The sequence below is a fragment of the Furipterus horrens genome, unplaced genomic scaffold, assembly GCF_987537825.1.
Source record: "Furipterus horrens unplaced genomic scaffold, mFurHor1.1.pri manual_scaffold_4, whole genome shotgun sequence".
In the NCBI taxonomy this organism is placed as follows: domain Eukaryota; kingdom Metazoa; phylum Chordata; class Mammalia; order Chiroptera; family Furipteridae; genus Furipterus; species Furipterus horrens.
This window is the reverse complement of record NW_028327174.1, coordinates 193586057-193599532: the sequence shown is the minus strand read 5'-3', so window position 1 is coordinate 193599532 and position 13476 is coordinate 193586057. Positions and strand designations below refer to the sequence as shown.

Genomic DNA, 13476 nt, shown 5'->3' with positions numbered 1-13476 from the left:
TGAGTTGCCCAGATCATTTGGAGACTGTTCATATGGGGACAAAATAATTCCCCAGAGAATCTCTGCCCTCTCACTCACACCCTCAGCAGCTCTAGTTTGCACCCTGACCCCCACCCCCACCCTCCATCAGAGGAACAGAACAATAAATCAATTATCAGGAGAAAGAACTACATTACAGTCCAAACAACAAACTCCAAGACCCAATTGTTACACAATAACATCTTTTTTTTCAATTTTAGAGGTCTGCTGCCTCCAAAGACAAGAACGAACAAATGAATGGCAGCTAAATCAGAAGGTTTTAAATTTACTCCTGGTAAATCTTGATGGGACTTTCAAAACACTTGTCTCTAGTTCCCAAAATATCCATCTGAAATCTTTCTGAAAAGGTAACTGCAGGCAATAGCTTAAATTCTAAGCAAATTTAAGGATTTTATGGCTCAAGAAAGAATTAAAAAACAAAAACAAAAAACTCCTGCATTCATATCTCTATCAATACATGTTTAAAATTCACCATTAAAATTTTCATTTAAATTTCTTTACATGCAGGACAAAAAATGGTTCACTATGCCCGTGATTTGCATTAAACACATGGGAGCAAAAGTAGATTCCACAATTTTCAGGACACTGGCGCTCACAAAAGAATTACTGTAAAAACAGGAACTTAACATCTCCTCCTCCTCCTCCTCCTCCTCCTCTTAAGCCCTTTGCAGAGAGAGAGAAAAAAAAAAAGATCCTACCTTAACTTAGAATTTGTTCTGTTAAAAATGAGCCGTTGAGAACAAGGAAATTGTGGGCGGAACGCTTTCTAATGTCTTCAAATTTATGTGCACTTTCCTCTCTGACAGCCACATTTTTGTAAGCGCCTCCAAACCTCGGCAACTTCCCAGCTCTTCAAACCACATTCCTGGCCGAGTGAGCGACAGGCGAGCCGGTCCAATCACGAGCAACCTCCGTCGGCCCCACAACACAGGAAGCTCCCGAGGGCCAATCACGCACCCCTTTTGCAAAAGATCACTACAGGCTAAATCTCAACAGGGAACAGTTGCCGCTTGCTTCTACAGGGCATGGCCATGCAGGGAAGAGCGATGTAAATCCTCCTTTATTATTTGCTTCTGTTACAGCTGTGCTCCTAGCTATGATCATTTTTATAACTAAAATGGGATCTGATTTTTAAATATCTTCTCCTTTTGAAACGTAGTTAAAATGTTTGTTTGTTGAGAACTTGACTTAGGCTCGGCTCTGAGCTAATTTTAAAAATAATTAATCTCTTTAGATCTTTAATTCCTTTGTGGGGAGAGGGTCATTGCAGCAGCATAAGCGTGGGCTCTACGTCTACCTAAAAGGGTGAGTGGGAAATCATTTAACCTTTTAAAATCGCATTCTCATCTTTTGCAAATTGAAAAAAAGTCACTAATTTCATAGGGAGATAAAAGTTCCCCTCACCAGTATGCAAACACCCAGGGCTATGCAAGCCATTGTTGACACAATATACTTCTTTCCATCATATCTTATCATATACTATTTTCTAATCTCTCAAGCTTTTACTTTTAAATTTTATTTGCAGTTCAGAAAGATACCTCATCTAATTACATTATAAAAGTTAACTGAATACAAGTCGATCTACAATCTGTTAAAAAATATGCAGGGGTCTCATTCTTGATTCTTTTCCTGTTGTTAAAATGTTCCTATTTGTAGCCTAAAACGGGGTGCCTAACAGTAGCCAATAGGGACTTTGTGCAAGTTAGATAAAGATGCTCCCTCCAGTGAACAAATTAAAAAGAGACGTTCCTATGGTGCTCAGACCAAGGCTGTAACATTATGAACTAACCTTTAGTAGTTTTTTGTTTTGTTTTTTTTAATCCTCATCCGAGGATATATATATCCATTGATTCCAGAGAGAGAGAGAGAGAGGAAAGGAGATAGCGAGCGAGAGGGGCTCGAACCTGCAACCTAAGCACGTGCTCCAAATGGGAATTGAACCCGCGACCTTTTGGTTTATGGGACAATGCTCCAACCAACTAACCCACACTGGCCAGGGCCTCTTTAGTAGTTTTCGCAATACCAAAAAGGAATCTTAAATCTGGTTTGTATGTTTCATTCCTACCAACACAGATGGAGTCTGGCTACCTTCAAAACTTGAATGCCATTCCTACTTCTCATTTAATCCTTCCAATATGGAATTCTTTGCATAAATACAGTGAGCATTAGACTGTGCCTGCCAGGAATATCACAGTCATTAGCTGAAAGCGAACATACAATCTAGGTTCTAACTAGACTCATAGATCACAGAACTGGAAGGGGCAGCAAAGGAGCTTCAGGTAGTGCCTAGAAGCTGGTTCCTTCCTACCTTCCTTGATGCTTGCATGCATAAACATAGGGCTGGCCCCTAGAGATACAGTTCCAGTCCTCAGGGGACTGCCTCACAAGGGGTGGCAGACTTCTGAACAAGTAAATGCAATAAAGATATTATTGACCATATTACACACATTACTTAAAATCTCAAATTTTTCATTTATCACAAATTATTTAAAATAAGATTACTCTCGGTTTCAATTTTAATAATAAGTCTTAGGTTTTGTTAGAAAAGACCTTAAATCTATGATGATAAGGTCACTCTTTGTCAAAATTAGCTGGTCTGCAAAAAAAATATCTACAATATTTTACTAAAATATTTAATGGAATAATTAAAAACTTGTCAAATACTTAAAGCAATATAATGCACTGTTCTTACCATGTTAAATTCTCTGATTTCTCTTGATCCAGAGAGCTTAAGTTCTTTTAAAAATCACCTTGTTATGCAAAGTACACCATTAAAATATGAAGAAGATATTTTCACTTGTGTTGTATAAATATTGGGTAAAATATAAGCCATTAGTAAGACTTCTCAGGGTACAGTCAGAAAGAGACAAGAACCTAGTTCCATCATCCAGCCACCTAACCACCTCGGGCCAAATTTTAGGAAGATATACTCTAGAGAAATGTTTCATTTTTAAGAGCAAAATGAAACAATATGAAACAACAAATAGCTTTAGTGAAATATTTGCATAAAGAATCAAAGAAGGGGTAGAAAAAGGACTCTAAACCCACTTCTGCTCTCCTATCCTACCACCTCGCTCTTAATAATGAAGAAAAAAAGGGGAAGACAGAGAAAGGGTAAGAGGTTTACAGAGCACCCTGAAGCAGGTTTCTCTTGATTTGAAATATAATGAAATTCAACCACTTAAGTATACTATGCATCCCTCATTCTACTGAAAGCTACTTTCTTCAAACACTAGATTGTTGTTTTAAACACATACACTCATATATATTATATATATTCACACATATGAATATATACAACACACATTATACACATACATATATAAATATGTAACTCAAATTTGTGCAATAAACTAAAAAGGAATTTCAAAAATGATTCTGAGGCTAAGAATGATAAAACGATATTCTAGTCCCCACAGAACAAGCCAAAATCTCTTCATTTACTTACATGTTTTGGGTCTTCAGAATCCAAGCTATCTAGGACTATTTGTAGGTCCTTGATCTCCTTCTGCTTTTCAGCAATGTCTTGCCTTTGCTTTTCCTTCTGCATTTCTAAATCCAGAGCTTCTTGGCGTAATTTATTTAGAAGTTGTATCTTACCACTCAACTGCTTGAAAAGAAGGTCTTTCTCTGCTTCTGAAACCTAACCCCCCACACCCCAACACACAATTAACGGGGGAATAGCAACACTGATTTACAAATTTAAAGAAAACGTTTACAATTTAAAGGTATGCTCTATGAGGTTTTTAGTAATAAAATGTAGGAGTTATGTAGGCATTTCATTCATATAATTTTATGCTTATTAGATGTAGAGAACCTTATTTTATAAAAGTTTAGGAAAGCTAATAATTTAATAGCAGGTAAAAATGAAGTTGTCACTCTAGTATAAGCAACTTGTAAGTTATTAATAACCATATTAATGGTAGCTGACTTTATATATAGCACTTACTTTATATTGTACTTACCCTTGTTATTAGCATGTCAAGCAAATTAATAGTGTAATAAAAAATTTAGATTTATATTTACTGATTTAGAATAACTACTTCTTCCAGGCACATTTTGTTTAAAAAGTCCATTATTTACATCAATCAATCTAGCTATATAAAATTTTGGCCAGTACTATTATGAAACATTCTTATTTAATTATTAAAATCATCTCCCACCTTCGAGCTACCTTTAAGAGTTATCAATCAGCTCTAGGGCCACATTTTACATAGAATCGGTCTGATTTCTCTCCACGCTCACCATCACCTTCCCACTCCAATGTATTATCATCTCGTCTGTACGAAAACAGCCTCCGAACAGATGCACAAATCTCCATTCTTTCCACCTCCCTCATTTCTCTCTCTTTCAGTAGCCAGAGTGCTCTTATAAAAATACAAATAAGGTTAGCCACTGTACTACCTGAAGTCCTTCAAAGGTTTCCCATTACATCAGAATAAAATTCAAACCCCTTAAAATGGCCTGTGAAGCCTGGCATGATCTTTAACCTTGTTTTCCACCATACTCTCGCTCACTGCAAAGGAATCTTTAGTTTGAAGGCCTTTGCACATATTGTCACCTTTGCCTGGAATACCTTTCTCTTAACTGCCTCACTGGCTCCCTCTCATCCTTTGGGTCTCAGTCTAAAAGCCACCTTCTCAGAGAGGTCTTCGGGTCCCCACATTTAAATTATATCCTTTTTATTGCCTCTTCTAATTTTCTATTTTTTTCTTACAACACTTAATATTGTTTAACTATACATTTGTTTTACTTTTTGCTTGTTTGTTTATTATCTATTTCCTGTCCATGAGGAAAAGAAACATCTGTTTTGTTCATTTACTCTGGGCCCAATAGGCGACTGCCATATAGTAAGCTTCCGAAAAAACTTGAATCAATTTCTAGTTACTATATAATCTGAAAGTAACAATATCTTTAAAAAGAATCTATAATTTGGATTTTACATTCTTGTTTTATCTACTATGGTATGAACGCAGTTATCCTCATAATTCTGAAATACTGATACTTAAAGTTGCATATAACCTTTTGCATACTTAAAAAGTAAAATGTCAAATACTCCCTTTTTTGAATTTTCTCCCTATGCTATTACATCATGGGTTTGAGCTACTTACTTCTTCATGACACACCTGGAAATTTCTGAAATTTGTACACCATATTTTATATCATTTACATTTCTGCTGCTTATTTGATAATGTTTATGTTGTAGTAGAGATGTCTTCTGACTCTTAATATAGATCCTAGGATCTCAGAAGTAGGGAGTGCTTAATTAAATTAGGAAATATATCAGAAACCAACTTCCCTGGGTAATGTAGGTGCTTTTCATAGTAAGAGTAGACCCAATACATCTTTTTACATAAATCGTAATTCATTTCTACACACTTTATAAAATGCTAATAGGATGCCATCATGATTGAAAGGAAAATGTAATTGGAAATGCTAAAGCCACATTTGATTCCAAAATTCATTATTCCATAATTAATTAAGCAGCATTGATTTAAAAAATTGTTTTACATGATTATGAAGGGAGAAAACATTTCATTTTTTGCATTTCCTCTTAGCATTGCTGCTTTGCTTTTACATACTTTTTTAAGCTGTATAGCGTCTTCCAGTTGTTTAATTTCTTGAGTAGCTCTTAAGATTTGTTGTTCTGCCTTTTCTATTTCATCATGTAGTTCTGAGAGCCGAGCTTGTGCTGCAAATTTAAAACCATGCACACACACACACACAAATTTTTAAATTTTAATTTCTACCAGATTTTTGCTTCACAATAACCTCTTCTCTCCAGTTAAATTATAGATTACAGGTTAAATTAAATTATAGATCACAGGAATAAAAAAGTAATTTCTTATGATGGTTTTCCTCTCAATCTCTAGAATAGTTTCATGATATACTATAGAACTATAATTTATCTTTTTATTGTATTTTTTCCACTACCATTTAGTCCCTTTTAATTGATCCTTCAATTTGTAAAATTCTTAACATAAAACGGGGTTTACTTGATAATCCCAACACTAAAGAACTCTTTTGAGAGAATAAGGATTTTATTGGTAAATATGTCACTAAGTTATGTAATTAGGCTCAAGCTATTTTTTAAAAAACCTGTGTTGAGGTAAATGCTTTTATAATGGGACTCAATATCAAGAAATTCACTAATAAACAGTCCTTTTCAACTAGAGCAATCTCAAACCAATTAGTTTCTACCTCAAATTTCTAATTTATTTTTCTCTCTCACTTCTTCCCTGCCTCCTATAAAATGATGAGCGCCTGAAGCGAGTCTGCCCAGATATCTGATTTACTTTTGCTTTCCCCCTCTGGAGCCTGGCATATAGTATACATGTAGACATGGACAGCTCAGCCAGTCAAGTTCTACTGGCCTTCCACGCTTTCCGTTCAGCTACTAACCGAGGGAAGATGAGCTGCTAATATGATTGGTGAGAGCCCCACCACGGGCCATGATTACTAGCAGGATGCACAAACTCAAGTCTGATTTCTCCTTCTTTCATATCCATGCAGCCAAGTGGGAAAGTGGATTCAAAATCTGTCATTGGTAGGGTCTCTAAGTGCCTTCTAGGATTGACTTCTTTGTGACTTACCAGGAGGCTGTAAGATCCCTTGAATTAGATGTTTTGGGGGTGGGGTGGGAGAGAAGGTTGAGGAGGTAGAGTGTGGGACAGGTTGGGAAGAGTCAAAGCCAGCCTCAGGCTCCAGCCTAAGGAGAGTGCACTGATCCAGCCTGTCCAAAGCACTGCTTTAGGTTTAAGCTACACGCATAGTAATAAAGCAGTACTTCACTGGCTTCAATTATTACTAATTATGCCTTTGAATGTATAGCTCCAATGGTGAGAAGGATCTGTTGGCAGGAGCAGATTTAAGCATTCTTGTAAGCCCTGGATATGTTGTCATTATATTACTGTCAAAAACTCCATTTTCTAACATAATAGAAATAACTAAAAAAAAACCCAAAAAACCCAAAAACCCGCCCAATGAATCACTACTTTTGTTTTAGACTTTTCATATAAACAATTTAATAAATGCCTTCAGCATGTTAAGTAAAAGAATTATAAAATACAATTTGCCTACATATTCAACATATTTATATCTTTAAAGAATTTAAAATAACTTCTTAAAACCTGCACTTATTTTTCCTTCTTTGTCTTCCAGTTGTGTGTCCAGTGGCGTAGAAGCTCTCAAGGTCTTCTGCCCATTTCTAGGATGGTCCCCTTCATCTGGCTCCATCTTCTTGATCTCTATTGGCTGGGCTTTATCGATAATGTAACTCTCTCTGGTAAACATATTTCTCTTGTATCTGGATCTGCCAATATATGGGCTTTCCTCTGGGGTTTTATCAATTTCAACATACTAAAAGCAAAATAAAATAACAGATGTATGGTTTAATAAGTAACTTATAAGCAGTCAAGTGACATTATTCATTTTATTAGTGAAGAACATATCACAGAACTGCCTAAATGTTACTCATACATGCTTAGAAGTCAGAAAATACATGTCATTCTTTTATTCTTATATCCCAGAAAAGAACTAGAACAAAAAATGGTCTCAAAATATTTCTCCTCCTATTCCTGAAGAATGAATTTGGATTTATTGATTAAAAAATTATCTACAGTTGTATGATTTTTAGCACTATTTAATCTTTCAAATCAGAAATTTAGGTATTTTACCTTGGTTTCCTGGCTAATATATAAGTAAAATATCAGTTTAATAAATTTTAATACTTGCATTTTTAACTAAATAATATGATATTGGTTACAATCACTGGATCTTAGACATTAAGTGGTTTCTCCTTTGCAGTAACATTAATGACATTTGTATAAATAATGGTTAACTAACACTGCACCCAGTGGTTACTGAACAAACACATACAGAGATGACTGGTCTATGAGTGCTGAAGCTGGCAGTGCACTTTTTCTGGAAGTTTAGATTTCAGGGAGATGATCAACCATATTCTTGAATGAGGTATCTAAGGCTTAGAAAGCTGCTTTGGGGTATGGATATGGCTGTAGTAAGAATCCTTCTGGGCTTCTTACCTCTTTTGGATACTGCTCTAACTTACAGAGCCAAATAATTCTCAGATTCAGCCAAAATACATTTACTCTTCCGATGCCCTCATAACAAGAAAGTGGAGTGGTTATAGATAAAATCCCTTGAAGGTCTCCACCACCTGCTCTCTCCTGTCCCACTAGAAGCTTGCTTTAACTGTGAATTATTAAAAAATTAAAATAACTCACCTCTGATGGATAATAATTTAGTGGCTCAAATTTAGCATCAATTTTATAAAAGGCCAATTCCTGTTCCAGCTCATACTGCTTCTGACATGCTCGCGTTAGTTCCATGGTCTTCTGTTTTAGCTATTGGCCCAATTTGATATGAGACAACATATAGCGTCAGTAAGTCAGTATAAAGGTACAATAGTATGAGGCAAGTTCTAATCGTAACTAATAATCAGATTGTTTTAAACCCCACAGCAAAGAGCACAACATTCAGAGTATCTTATCGTAATTCTAAAGAATGAAATACAAAATTACCGTAAGAGATCACATAAAAGACCTTTGAAGTTATACGCTATTTCAGGATACAATGAATGGAGATTAAAAAAAAACATTTAAATTTGCTTTATCCAACCATGAAAATAACTCTGTACCAATCAGTTTTAAGTAACTAGTCTACTAAGTACCTGCTTCCTGACTTCCCAATAATTAACAATAATTTATTTAACTTACTCTGTGATTTTAACAAATCATGGATGGAAATGATATTTAACATTAATTATAAAGGAATCGGGGAGGAATGAGAAGGATGAAAATACAAGTTTGGTTTTAACTGCTGTATTGTGGTTGCTGTAGTATTTTGGCTAATGGCATCTCCGTTTTAAATGTTCAGAATATTATTCTTAGTAATAGAGGATAAAGAATGTGAGTAAGATCAGTGGATCAGATCCAAATATGTAATATTAAATTTTTAATAAAGTAATTCTACTAAAATTACAACTTTTTATTTATTCTTAGAAATTTTTGGAGCTATAATAAAAGAAATAATCTAATCTAATTCTCTGAATTTACAAATTAAAAAAATTGAGTCCGAGATTAGTGAATTGACTTGTCAAAGTGACATATTAGATTAGTGGCAGAGGCGAAATATTTCATTAACTATCAGCACCAGCCCCCTTTCTATTATACCCACCCTTTGAGTTCATTTCAAAGGTCCACTAAGTGATTCCCCCCTTTTTTTGCCAGTGTCTGATAGTAGATTCTAGACAAAAAGTAAAACATGCAGAAAAACTCTATTAATATAAAAATGCAAGCTGAAGAGAATAAACATAAACAAACAAATATTTCATAAGACCCAGGAAATCAAAGTCATGCATGATTTAGCTTACAGTCACCTCCTGATTATCCATCAAAGGGAAGTAATGCTAACCTGGATAAGAGGTAATCTTGACTGAGTACCCACTGTGTGCCAGACACTACTAGGCATTTCACCTGTGCTATCTCACTGAATCTTCACAACTACCTATGAGACAACAAAAGATACAGACAGAGGTTAAATAACTTGCCCACTTGCACAGCTCACTGTGGAAGAGGCCAGGTTCAATTCCAAGTCTCCTGATTTCAAATCTAACACTGTTATACTACACTGCCTTCGATGTCCTGCTGCAGGGTGTCCAGCACATACCCACACTGATGCTCTTTCAGTGAATGTTCCTAAGTCGCCAAGTCTCAAGAACGCAACCCACAACCAACGTTGTCAGCTAATCTTGGGCTTCTCTCCCAAAGATCATTGGCAGTAGGGACAAAAGCAAATATGCCTGGAATTATAGAGAAGGCATGAACTGGTCTCTGCAGGCAAACAATAATAAATACCCCATGCATCTTAAAGCACGTGTGTGTCTTTTATAGCACTAGGTTTAGCATACGGTAAGCACTCAGTAAATGTCCTTTGAGGGCATGCATAAATGCGAGCAATCAAGAGTCAAAGGACCTGGGAAGTCGGCAAGTTACAGTATAGCTATGGATAATCAAGAGCTGACTGCAGTTAGCATATTTATCAATAGGAAAAATGATACAAATTCTTTCCCCCGACATTCAAATTCACTCTCCTATACACACAAACACTAAAAAAATTATACAAACATACACAAGCACATTTCTTGGGAAGGCAAGCCAGTTTCAAAACTTAAAATGTACATAAGCATATTAATACAACTTATCATGCAAACCATGAAAAACATAGTGTGCAATTCAGTCCTGAAGGAGCTACCTTGAAGGAAGAATAAAGAATCGGCAGAAAAAGATCTGCAAGAAACCAAGACAAGGGCTAAAAGGAGAAAGAAGCAAACAGAAACCATCACCTGTAGAACTCTAGAGAATGAGGCCGTATAATATAAGTTGCTCTTTACTGACAAATTACCTAGAAAAGTAATTATTATCAGTACTTGCATTGTTCTTATATGAACACATTTTATCATCATTCTATGAGTTATAGATCTACCACCTTCCATTACTTAGCTTTATTCATTTCAAATTATTTTCATATTCATTATGTCATTAAGTCCTCACAGCTCTGAGACTGGCAGGACAGGTAAATCATCCTCATTTGAAAAATGAAGAAACTAAAGAACAGAAGTTAAGTGACTTTCAAAAAGATAAAGAGCAATATTAATATCATGGATAATCGAAGTTAATATTTGTTGGTGGCAGGAGAGGGAGGACTACTATAATTTAATGGCCACCAGCAGTTCTACTTCGATGTTACTACCTTTCTTTTATAGGTTGACCTATTACATGAGGAATTATTTATGAAACTAGAAAGCATTATATAAGTGTAAATGGTATTATTACAAGATATTTTGCATAAGAGAATGGAAAATGTTTTTCCAATGCAGGCTCTCAGAATAAAACCCAGAATTCTTTTTTTAAAAAATAGAATAGTCCTTTAGAATAATAAAAGGACAGAACAAACTTAAAGAAAAACCTTAAAGAATACAAAATAGCTAATAAATACATATGCAATATACTCAACTCTCGAACAACTAAAGGAACGTGAAATTTAAGCAAGGAGATTCCATTTTCTTTCTATTTACAAGTTCAAGATAATGCAGTGATTTATACTAAGGAATTACTAGTGTGAGTGCATAAGATACATATATATTTATATATATAAGTAAAGATTTTCTCTGTAATCTTGTTTTTAATAACAACAAAGTGGAAGCAACCTAAATAGTCATCAGTAATAGGATCCAGATAATGGAACATAATATAAACTCTGAAAAGAATAAGAAAGATTTATGGGTGGTCTGTAGATATGTGTATGTGCGCACATAAGTGTGTATTCTTTATAAACTTGGGAAGTTGTCCATGACATACTGTTTTGTAAAAATTAAGATGCAGAATTTATATACATATATAGAGTACAATTTTTTAAATCACAAAAATATTCAAAGGTATATATTGTATTTAATTACATATACATTATGTAATTACATGCATATTATATAAGGATAGAAAACAAAAAGGAAATATATTAGGGTCCAGGCAATGGGGTAGGGAAAGAGACCTTCATTTTCTACTGTATACATCTGTGTTATCAGAATTTGTTACAGTGAACTTACTAACTTAGCATATACATGTGTTTTTAAATGGTTAAATATGAAAATAACATGACACAAAGAAGAACACAGTTTATCTTCTAACCAAAAATAGTTACAGAAAAAACAAAACAGCAAAAACCATCGACAATTTACAAAACATTTATCCACAGCACAAACATATCAACAACATTATAAACAAATAAGAGAGGAAACTAGACAACTATAATAATCCATAATTTGGGGATAGCGCAAAGTTATAAAATACAAGATTTTGCCAAGGTTTTCAATGGATGAATTCACATGCACCAGGGAGCCAGTATACAGAAATTATAAGTTCTTTTATCTTAATAAAGGATGGATTCTATATTACAAAAAAGACTGATAACTCAGGAAAAATGTTTGTTTTTTTAAAAAAGATTTTATTATTTATTTATTTTGAGAGAGAGAGGGAAAGGGAGGGAGAAAATACGGAGAGAAACATCAATGTATTGTTGCCTCTCGCCCGGCCCCAACTGGGGACCTGGCCCAGAACCCAGGCCTGTGCCCTGACTGGGAATCAAACCAGCAACCCTTTGGTTTGCAGGCCGGCGCTCAATCTGCTGAGCCACACCAGACAGGGAAGGAAAATGTTAAATGCTCACAAATATGAAGTGATACTACAGTAAGTACTGGGTGGGCATTTTTTTGTTTGTTTTTGTTTTTTGAATTTTAAATACAAATGTTAAGTGATGGCTTAAAGAGTTCACTGCTAAAATAAAACTGATTGTCACGTAAGTTTCCAATGATTAAATTGCTCATCAATCCACTTTATGATGGAATGGAGAGCAACAGAAGAATGTGTAATATAAAACCACTGACAGCCACCAAATTGTTAACATCATATATAACATGTCTTCAGAATACAGCTGACATATTTGAAAACTACTTTCAAATAAGAGGCATGTGAAGGAACCCACATACGCTCTGAATATTTGACTAACAGAGGTAGGGAAGCTGCCCTTTCATCATGTGCCCTGGTATAAATTACCTTTTTTCTCAGGCAAAGAAGAGCCCAGGAAGGAGGCAGTTACATATTTGGATTTTATGTAATTATTTCCCTCTCTACACAGAGGAGGGAACACTTTTTTCTTGCTAAAAGATTTAAGTGCTTAAGCAGAATTCTTGTCAACAAATAAGTGATTAAGCTAGAATGCCAATCTTGAAAGGGAAATGCAAAAAATATATATAACTGTATCTAAAATTTTATAGTTATATGAGGTATACTTCTCTAAGTTATGCATAGATCAGAAAATGAACTGTCAAAAGAAAAGTACCAACAGTTATTTTTTCCTTCAAGGACAGATAGTAGACTAATAATTTTACAGGATCGGATTCTCTGAGTAGAAAAGGCCTTTAAAGATCATTTAGTCCATCTCTCTAATGTTTTTATCTTTTCCCCTAACCCTGAGCATATCCCTGTTTCAGTGATAGCAAACATATTCCAGAGTAATCACATTTTATCTCAGGACAATTGTTAGAAATTTCTTCTTTATTACTAAATGAACATTGTTTTCTTATATTTTCTATTTGCTACTTCTTAATTTTACCTGTGGGACTTCAGTCAATAAGTCTAAGTCCCTCTTCTTTGAAACGGTCCTTTAACTATCTGAAGGCAATCATCATAGCTCGCTGGGTCTCTCATCTAGTCAGAACACCCCTGGTGGCTTTGGCCATTCCTCATAGGATATGGTCTCATGACCTTTCAACAGTTTCACAACTCTGCGCCAGGTACCTTCTGATCATACATTATCTAGTCTATTTAAATCTCTTTTAAAATATTATTTTTCTTTCAACCA

The 13476-nt window shown here is 34.9% G+C and overlaps 1 protein-coding gene and 1 long non-coding RNA gene across 2 annotated transcripts in view; one reads left to right on the top strand and one right to left on the bottom strand.

Annotated features, from left to right (window-relative positions):
• CNTRL (centriolin) overlaps positions 1 to 13476 on the bottom strand; it is an 81308-nt gene that overhangs the window by 47587 nt on the left and 20245 nt on the right. The window contains exons 8-12 of the mRNA XM_090274653.1: positions 10312 to 10368; positions 8283 to 8402; positions 7170 to 7398; positions 5622 to 5731; positions 3488 to 3682 (exon numbers count right to left, since the gene is read on the bottom strand). Coding sequence (XP_090130779.1) covers positions 3488 to 3682; positions 5622 to 5731; positions 7170 to 7398; positions 8283 to 8402; positions 10312 to 10368 — 711 coding nt within the window. The remainder of the gene's footprint in view (positions 1 to 3487; positions 3683 to 5621; positions 5732 to 7169; positions 7399 to 8282; positions 8403 to 10311; positions 10369 to 13476) is intronic.
• On the top strand, positions 1024 to 7436 carry LOC150013634 (uncharacterized). Its single transcript, XR_016510578.1, has 3 exons — positions 1024 to 1087; positions 1274 to 1344; positions 7201 to 7436. It is a non-coding gene; the product is annotated as an uncharacterized LOC150013634 (long non-coding RNA).